This window comes from Ziziphus jujuba, chromosome 4 (genome assembly GCF_031755915.1).
Source record: "Ziziphus jujuba cultivar Dongzao chromosome 4, ASM3175591v1".
NCBI lineage: Eukaryota > Viridiplantae > Streptophyta > Magnoliopsida > Rosales > Rhamnaceae > Ziziphus > Ziziphus jujuba.
Window position 1 is genome coordinate 21,725,531 of NC_083382.1, and position 10,335 is coordinate 21,735,865.

Genomic DNA, 10,335 nt, shown 5'->3' on the forward strand with positions numbered 1-10,335 from the left:
ATAATTTTATCGCAGATATTCAATATGGAAATTTGCCCATTCAACATACTTGATTCAAATTAATTATCTTTCCTTTTGGCATAGCAAACTAATTAACTATCCTTTTTATATGCTTCATTCTACAACAAATTTATAGACAATCAATTTATACTCATTGCGAGAGATCTTGCACATTAATCTCATATACGGGGATATAAAACCAACCATAATGCTGTAATTGTAAAAGCATTATATTACTTTGACAACTGGGAAATAAAATATAAATAATTTTGAAAATCCAAGGGAGTCAAAAAAAGACAGAAGGGGTCCGAAGGCCCCAAGATATATATGTCTGTCACATAATTTGATCTCCGTTTTTACTTCAGATAAAAAATAATAATAATAATAATAATAATAATAATAAAAGAAAGAAATATGTTGTTTGCGCACCGCCGCCAAAATTTATCTTTTTAAACATATAAGTATATTTGGGAGCTGAGTACTATATATGAATGATCAATTAACCATTTTTCCAATTTTCTCTGGGTTTGTTTTGAAAATTTATGTAACATTTTCCGTGGGTAGATGTTTATTAGAAACTCCAATCCTTAGTTAGTCAATTTGTTTGCTAATTTACAGGCATCTTCCAAGGTATATACGAAACGAAAAAACATAAACTAACATGGAGAAAATACTTGTTCTACTCAGGGGAGAGAGGGAAGCCAATTCCATGGCGTTTGGTGGGGAACCGAACAAACATCCAGCTGCAAACCACGCTAACCCCCACCGGCAAGGCTATCAGAAGCTCCTTTGTTTCCTCGGACGGCGTCGGATAGAAGCACTTCACGACGTTCTGATCAAACAAAGCTACCGCCGTAAAGACCATTACAGACGCAATTGCATGGAAGAAATCAAGAAACTTGAGCCGATACTTGGCCGCCTCCTCTGCGGCAAGAGTGACCGAGCTGTCGACCACCCATAAGCCATTGAAGGTGGCTAAACCATACCGGACCTTGCCTCTCTGGTCCCTGACGCTGTCGGTGAAGCAGAGGAGAAAAGAGAAGAGGCTGCAAAATCCTAGAAGGACAAGGGTTATGTGCTGGTTCACGGAGGTGGGACACTGGCCTCGGTTGGTGAAGACTGGGGATAAGATTTGGAAGACGAGGACTGTCCCTGTGGGGAGCAGGTTGGCCAAATGGGCCGTTCCTTTGAATGTCTTCCTCACTGCCCTTTGTGCTTTTGTTTTTGGTGGTTTTGTGGTGGGTATGCTTGCCAAAAATGGTTGATGTGCTGTTTCCTGGGATTCTTGGTTTTCTATGGTGGGAGCCATGAAGGATCGATGGTGACCCAGAATCTTCTTTCTCTTTTTATGTCTCTTTATTTAGAGTAACTTTTTAATTACTGAATTAATGGTTTTTGAATAGGAAGAGGAATTGTACGTGTACGTGTGTGTGTGTGTGTGTGTGTGTGTGTGTGTGTGTGTATATATGTATATAATGAAAACTGATATAACAAAACCCAAAATAAAATGAAAATATGGAGGGTAATTTGTTCTTCTGTTTGGATTTTGGCAAATGGCCGGGATCGTAGAGAAAAGGTAATTAGGTTTTTGGAATTTTTGCCATTTTAATTTGTATATTCTCATGTACTTAGACTCCTTTTAATTTTCTTTGTGTTACTCGTGGCTTTTAATTAAGTAACTGGTTTATTAGAAGGAAAAAAAAAGAAAAAAAAGTAACTGATGGAAAATTAATTAGTTTAAAAGGAGTTCTATGTGATAACGCATCTGTAGGACGGTTTTGAGTACTTTGCCAAGATTGGCTGATAGAAGTCCTTTACCTTACTAATAATACTAAAGATAAAAAACTGGATGATAATGATCTTATATATATATATATATATATTTGGACAATGATGTGATGAGCTTGCTTCGACCAACTTGGGGCGCATTTTTTTAAAATATAATTTAGTAATATTAAAGAATATAAAGGAGCTTTCTATATGTGCGCCCTCTTACCTTTTTTTTTAGTTTTTTTTCCTTTATTTTTGGGTAAAATAATGTATGTGTGCGATTTTGGTTGAGTGTTGAAGTACAAGTTTTCAAGAAGATATGGAAATAGAGAGATCGGCCATAATACGAATCAATGGTTCTATTCAAATTATAAAGGAAATGAACTAAAACTAATTAACTTCTACACTATATACTAGTTATTAAAAAAACATTTTATGACAATAAACGTACAGTTAGACTTAAATAAATTCATTTTACTATATTAAACTAAAATTCATTATTTATGGCTATTCGATTTTCATTTGAAAGATAAGATCTGATCCATTGATGAAATCTAATCATTATTAATGATTGACCTTAGTTTAATAAAAAAATATTAGCACCAGTGCACTTTAAATCATACATAGTTTGACACTTTATACCCTAATTTTTTTCTGTTAACTTTTTAATATACTTGTCACATAGCTAGTGTTGATGCAAAAAATTCTTACGCTTCAGCGTTGTCAGGATTGCTGTTGGATTGTATACCATCATTAACATTCTTAACATTTTCTTGTGAGATCATCGTAGAACTGTATCTGATCGGAGCAGCTCGACCTTTTAGAGCCAAATGTTGATGCAAAAAAATCTTCTTCCAGTATCTCCTTCAATTTGTTCATCTCACCGATCACCAATTAATCAAATCAATTAATCATCTATCTAGCTGACTATAGTATCGACCACTGTTTCTTTGAATCAACTACTTGTTCGTCTGACTGATTGATGCCTCGTCATTGATCATTGCTCTGTTTGATAGACCATTACTCCATCTAATCAACCATCATTTCATTTGGTCGACCATTACTTTGTCTGATTGCTATTCAATTGCTTCTTGTCACTATCAAACTACTGACCTTTAACCAAAGACACAGTTAAACCTTTGGAATACTGGTGTGGCATTGGCCAAAGGCACTCTGATGTTTAAGTTATAAATCGATTATGGTGTTTTGTAGAAGAGATAGTAAAGAGAATTTTTATAGTATATTATTTTTGGAGAAGTGAGAGCTACTACAAAAAAAATTGCTTTTATTGACCACTCTTTTGGTCGCCAAAAATTGGCTTTTGGTTGCTAAAGAATATCAACGACCAAAAAAACATGGTCACTAGATGGTCACTAAAAGGTTGTAACTAATTGTTTTTAATTACTAAACAATCTTGGTCACTAAAACTTAAAACTTCCAGCAACCAAATTTTGATTTTTTTTTAGTGACCAAACTTTATATTGTAAAATTCTAAAAAACTCACCAATTTGATCAACTCTTGGTAGCCTAAAGTTGTATAAGTAACCAAAATTATAGTTGTTATCGACCAACAATATGGTCACTAGAAAACAACTTTTTAAGACCAAATTGTTTGGTTAGTGAAAATACTTACAATAACCAAGATCGTGGTCACTTATGGTTTTTTATATATTAAAAAATATTTTTAATCACCAAAAATTGATCACCAATGCTCTATATTCAGCAACTAAAGTTTAGTCACTAAATACTTTATGCTTAGCAACCAATATATATTATGCTTAGCAACCAATATGTATGGATTTTCAATAACCAAAATTTGATCACTAAAAGAAAATTATTTTAGTTATTTATAGTTCTTTTAAAATTTTCTAAATTAATTAACAGTAAAAGTGCAAAAATATAAAATATATAAAGAAAATAAGCAAAATCTTATAACACCAAGACTTTAAATATTTATTAAAAAACAATAATTGTCTTGACATGCAAACAATTGTCATTACATAATTAAAACAATTATTTGGTGTAGTGTAGGCAACAAAATCTATAAGCAATTACAAGTAACAGTAGTGATGTGGACCAGTGATGAAAATATCGATATCGACGGAAATATCGAAGGTATGATTTTATGGAAATATCGATGTAAATATCGATATCGATGAAAATGTTGATAAAATTACGGAAACTATAAATATTTAATTTAGAATACAGAAATTTAATTTCTCTTTAATTAAAAAAAATGAAACAACTGGAAAGAATTATTTTTTCATTCTACCATCAAATTGGAAAGAATTACTTACTTAAAGCCCTAACCTTTATTTCTTACTTGTTCTTAAAAAGAGGACGACTAAAAGAACAACTAAAGTAGCCAAAATATAGCACACATGGTCCGTATTCCCATTAATGTTCTAGCAAGACACATAAACCCAATTGGATTGAATATTTTGATTTAATCCCATTGTTAATTACAATATAATATTACAAATTATTTAATGCAACTGATTCCACATCACCTTAGGACAACTAACAAGACAACTAAAGTTACTAAAACATAACACAAGGCACATAAATCCAGTTTGATTAAATATTTTTAACTTACTAACATTTTTAATTACAATATATACTACAAATTATTTAACCTTCAGCAGTAGTTAGATTCATTTGACCAAATGATTCCACATCATCGGTTCTCACACTCTTTAATGGAGTAATTGTGAAGTTGTCTTGTAAAACTGGTTGTTCAGTCTAAGAAATAGAGAATAAATGACATTATGGTGGAGCATACAAACATAGGTATAAGACTAAAAATCCAGAGGAAGAGGGGGAAGACAGGTAAAATGCCCGCAATCCGAAGGACCAAAATAAGCTTCCTCTGTTCAAATTTCTTGCAACATACTCAATCGACTCTCCTTTTCCTTGCCATTTAGGAACAGTGGCCAAGAAACTTACGTGGGCATAATATCTTATAGACTGCACATTGCAAAGAAAGGCAACAAGGAAGCATAACAAAATGGAGAACTAATTGATTGAAGAGAGAGTAGGACTCTTATTGCCGTATATTAGTTGTGATGCCTTGTTGCTGGAGTTCCATGTACTGCTTACAAATACACCAATAAGTGAACTAATTTAAAGGATAATTACCAAGATCCGCAAAATGTTTTCTTGACAACAAAAACCTTTTAAGTGGTAAACTTTGAAAAATATAAAATGTCAACCAAGTTTGCAAACTGCTGAAACCAATAACAAGCAACTGAAAATAAGGAAAACTAATTCTCAAACGAAAATAAATAACTTTCATATGGGAAATTTGTCAAATAGTTGGTATCCATGTTCTACAAGAACCAAAGTCGATAAAGCTCCAAATCTACTTCTCATTCCCATGAAACAAGAATAAAAAATTGAATTAAATACAATGACTAACAGCCAATTTGCAAACATTAATTCAAAGATTACCAAACAAAATCTAAAATTTATTGAAGAATGGAGGGCATAATCAAGTAGCTTGAGTTTGAAAATGGAGTTCTCATGTAAGACATCATGAAGCTATTGAAGAAGGAACCCACCAATAATCCCCTTAAAAAATTTAAAAAAGGAAAAAGAAACCATCAGTAACTCCATGATTTGATTTTGAAGGTAGAGAGAAACAAAACACGATACCTTCAACATCTGGTTCTTCAAAATCACAAACAGTAGCTCCAAAACGATTGAAGCTGGCGGGATACAGAGCTATTGTTCTTTCTGCATATTTAACACTTTCAACAACAAAGATCAAAATGGTTGGAAGCCACAAATTGTTGTTGGGAAGTGTTAGAAGGAAGAAATAACCATCACCAATAACCTATAAAATTAACCCAAATGGTTTTGGAAAGACTGAAAGAGATGAGAAAGAACGAAAGCACTCCATAGTCCATGGACTGACAACTTAAATTTCCACCCACAACCGAAATCTCCATCAAATTTTCATAAATATCCATCCAAAAATGGAGATTTCTATGGATATTTTTCGATAACCTCGACATTCATCAACACTCTCGATATTTCCTCAATAATCCATATAGAAATTTCTTCCCTTCCCCCCTTGTCAGTGTCGGTACTTGTTGACATATGATATTATCGCAGGCATTTCGATGATATCGTTGACTTTTTCGTCCATGATATGGGCAACGTTGGAGACAAATCTTGAATCATCATTGCATTGGTTTTAAACACGTACTCAATTAATTAAACTTAACTTTGGTCCTTAAATTCTTGAAATCTAAAGAAGTCTAAATAACAACCAAAATCAAATGAAAACCAACCTTGTAACAACCTATACCAAAATACCCCTGTTGAACAAGTTTGACCAGGTTTGATCAAGTGGATTGTATGTGGGTTCCAGATTGATTTTTTCTATAGTTAAGATTTTGATTTGACTGATATACCATTGTGTAGAGCTTGTCGATACGAGTTTATAAACTGACAGCACATCAAATTCTGAATTATGTATAAAAAGTTATGGTTATGTAAAATTTTAAATATACGTTTTATATCAGTGGTCAAACCAGTCCAAAGTTTTTGTCTGTTAGTAACGCAAAGCTCTATTGAAAAGGTGTTAATCTTGCCACCTTATGCAAACCAAAATCCACCAAGGTTTGCACCATTTTTCTTTGTTTAAAAGAAATATTTTGTTAAATGACCTAATGCAATATTTATGTCTATGTTTTATGTTCCTTTTAATGCCTTTTGAATGCCTAAGTTTTATTATATTTAGCTTAGGAATTGTCTCTTTGTTGGGTATTGATTTTATTTTGTAAAATGGATGTTTCCAGCAACATCGGTCCATTGTTGGGGTTGGCGTTCTTCAAGCTTTTAGAACGAGTTTATTATTTTTGGATATGTTGTAATAGACATGTAAATGAAAATATAAAAAAAAAGAATGACTCAAAAAGGCCTAGGAAGCTCATGATATGCAGGTTGAAAGTTGGCATAACTGCTGAGATTTCCAGCAGTTATGGCCCACGGGTTTGAGATGAATTGGAGGTCTTACCCAATTTTTTTGGACTTGGTCTTCTCAAGATTTCATTCTTGATATTTCAGCATACCACATCCCAAAATTCAAGCAGTTTGGATGAAGATATCCCAGCCTTCCATCTGGTCAAAGTAGTAGTACAGGATTAGGTTGAGACAGTTTTTTGAAATTCAAAATCTCAACAACTCTTATCATAATTATGCACTCACATGTGAAGCTGGTGGTTGAACGGTTATGTATCAAATTTTGAGTGGAAAATGTGTAAATTTTGAATTTTAAAGACTTCCATTTGGTCCCACACACACCTCACATGTATGAGACAAGTTTTGTATCTATATATGCAATAAATGAGTGAAAAGTAATGAATTAGTGTGTTGTCTAGTTTTGTGTGACCTACTCTAACATCTTCTCTTCTTGTTCATCTTCTTCTTCTTCCTTCAAAACAAAAACCCTAACAATCCTAATGTCACCATACCAAAAATAAACACAAAAGACACCTAAACATCAAATCAAAAACCGGATTAAAGGTTGTGCACAAGACTAACACCTTGGCTACAACACTCATGTTGGAGTTTGGTGTGGTTTTTGGTTCACTTGGCCAAGAATGTTGTACACAAGGTGTTAGTCTTGTGCACAACCTTTAATTCGATTTTTTTAGTTTCATGTTTAGGTGATTTTTGTGTTTGTTTTTGACATGGTGATATTTAGGATTGTTAGGGTTTTTGTTTTGAAGGAAGAAGAGGAAGAGAAGATGTTAGAGTAGGCCACACAAAACTAGACAGCACACTTATGGGACCACACACATCCAAATGAACAAGGTCTAACTTCTCCTTGGCTCTCCATGCACCAATTTTAGGAAATGGCAACCTAGTAGACTTTCCAAGTTAACAAACTTCACACATATTTTTCACATCATCAATCAAGGGCATATCATTCACAAAAACATTAGTATTCTTCATTGCACCATAACTAGAGTGACCAAGCCTTTTATGCAAAGTTGAGAAATGCACTCAACTTTGCCTTTCAAAGCTTGTTCACTATCTAGTAAATTCAACCTATAACTTTTATCTTTTAAGAAAACTTTAAACACCTCATTTCCAAAAGCATCCGATATCAAACAACCATCACAACCGAAGTTCAAAACATATCCCTTTTCAACCAATTGTGCAACACTCAACAAGTTTTCACATAATGAAGGCATATATAGAACATTTTGGATAAGTTTTGTACCTTTTTTGGTGTTAAATGAGATGTCTCCTTTTCCTTCTACATCCATGAAGCTTCCATTCCCAATTTTCACCCTTGTCTTATAGGATCGGTCAAGCTCCACAAAGTTGGTTTCTTCAAAAGTCATGTGGTGTGAACAACCACTATCTACTACCCAACCAAAACCACTACTTGTAGCTTTTAGGCATGTAGCCACAAATAAGGTGTTGGCTTCCTCATTTACAACATTTGCTTGTTGCCTTCATTGCTTGCATACTTTGCCAAACATATCCTTTTTGCCCACATTTGTCACAAGTTGCATTTAGTCTCCAAAAGCACTTGTTTGGTGCATGTCCATGCTTCTTGAAATGGGGGCATGGTGGATAACCCCCACGGTTTTGTTATTGTCCTCCTTTTTGTTGCCTTGCGTTGTTGTTGTTGTTGTTGAAACCTCCATAACCGGTTCCTCCTTTATTATCGTTGTTGTTCTTTTTATTATTCTTTTTGCTTTGACTATACATAAAAGCACTTTCTAAAGACTCCTCCTTTCTTATGGATCTTTTTTGTTGAGTTGCTTGGAGGGCATTGGTAAGCTCACTCAAAGTAATCTCATTAAGATTCCTTGATTCCTCAAGGGAAGAAATCTTAGCTTCAAACTTTTCGGGTAAGCTCACCAATACCTTCTCTATAACCCTTTGGTTGGTCAATGGCTCTCCAAGGACTCTAATTTTGGTTCACAATCTTTAGTAGTCTATCGGTAAAGTCCTTAACCAACTCATTTTCTTTCATTCTAATTGTTTCAAACTCTCTCCTTAAGTTTAAAACTTGCATTTTTCTTGTTCTAGTGTTTCCTTAAAATTCTTCTTGCAACTTTAACCAAACTTCTCTAGAACTTGTACAAGACATGATTCTAATGAATCTTGAGTCACTCACCAAAGAATGAAGGGCTGTCAAGGCCTTGAATCCTTTAGCTATCTCGGTCTCATGTGCAAGTTTTTGTGCTTATGTGGCATTTGCTCTCAACTCCTCAACTTCATAACCTTCTTCCATCACATCCCAAAGTCCAAAGGCTTGTAGGTAGGCTTTCATCTTTATGCTCCAAATGGAGTAATTTTGGCCCTCAAATTTTGGTGGAGTGGGAGGTGCAAAACTTTGAGAAGCCATGACATAAAATTGGATTTTTGAAGAAAATGGCTCTTGGGTTGGATTTTTGGTGAGTTTTCTAGCTAGATTTTTGTACCACTTCAAACAAAAAATGAAAAGAATGATATGAGGAGTTCTCTCACAAGAAAATAGGCTAGAAAAACAGCTCACAAGGTCCCTCAATGGTTCAAACAAAGCTCTGATACCATGTTGGAGTTTGGTGTAATTTTAGGTTCACTTGGGCAAGAGTGTTGTAGCCAAGGTGTTAGTCTTGTGCACAACCTTTAATCTAGTTTTTGGTTTGATGTTTAAATGTTTTTTGTGTTTATTTTTGGTATGGTGATATTTAGGATTGTTAGAGTTTTTGTTTTGAAAGAAGAAGAAAAAGATGAAGTAGAAGAGAAGATGTTAGAGTAGGCCACACAAAACTAGACAGCACACTGATTCATTGCTTTTCATTCATTTGTTGCATATATAGATACAAAAATTGTTTCATACATATGAGGTGTGTGTGGGACCAAATGGAAGTCTTTAAAATTCAAAATTTACGCATTTCCCACTCAAAATTGTGATACATAATCGTTCAACCACAGCTTCACATGTGAGGGCATAATTATGACAAGAGTTGGTGAGATTTTGAAAAAACTGTCTCCACCTAATCCTGTACTACTATTTTGACCAGATGAAAGGCTGAGATATTTTCATCCAAATTGCTTAAATTTTGGCATGTGGTATGTTGAAATATCAAGGCTGAAATCTGGAGAAGACCAAGCCCAAAAGAATTGGGTAAGGCCTCCAATTCATCTCAAACCCGTGGACCATAACTGCTAAAAATCTCAGCAGTTATGCCAACTTGCAACCTGCATATCGTGGGCTTCACAAGGCCTTTTTGAGTTATTATTTTTTTATTATTTTCATTTACATGTCTATTACAACATATCCAAAAATAATAAACTCGTTCTAAAAGCTCAAAGAATGCCAGCCCTAACAATAGGCTTATGTTGCTGGAAATACTGTTTCCAGCACATAGCCATTTTACAAAATAAAATCAATACCCAACAAAGAGACAATTTCTAAGCTAAATACAGTAAAACTTAGGCATTCAAAAGACATTAAAAGGAACATAAAACATGGACATAAATATTGCATTAGGTCAATGAACACAATATTTCTTTTAAAGAAAGAAAAAGGGTGCAAACCTTGGTGGATTT

General features: G+C 33.9%; 1 protein-coding gene and 1 pseudogene across 1 annotated transcript; both read right to left on the bottom strand.

Annotated features, from left to right (window-relative positions):
* Positions 1-479: 479 nt before the first annotated feature.
* LOC107417185 (protein DMP7) lies at positions 480-1,324 on the bottom strand. Its single transcript, XM_016025777.4, has one exon. It carries the CDS (start codon positions 1,307-1,309, stop codon positions 680-682), a length of 630 nt encoding a protein of 209 aa, XP_015881263.1. The 5' UTR covers positions 1,310-1,324; the 3' UTR covers positions 480-679.
* Positions 1,325-4,401: 3,077 nt separating this feature from the next.
* Positions 4,402-5,871, bottom strand: LOC125422018 (uncharacterized; annotated as a pseudogene).
* Between the last annotated feature and the right edge of the window lie 4,464 nt (positions 5,872-10,335).

Coding starts and splice junctions, on each gene's coding strand:
- LOC107417185 (XM_016025777.4), bottom strand. CDS start 1,309: ATGGCTCCCACCATAGAAAACCAAGAATCCCAGGAAACAGCACATCAA.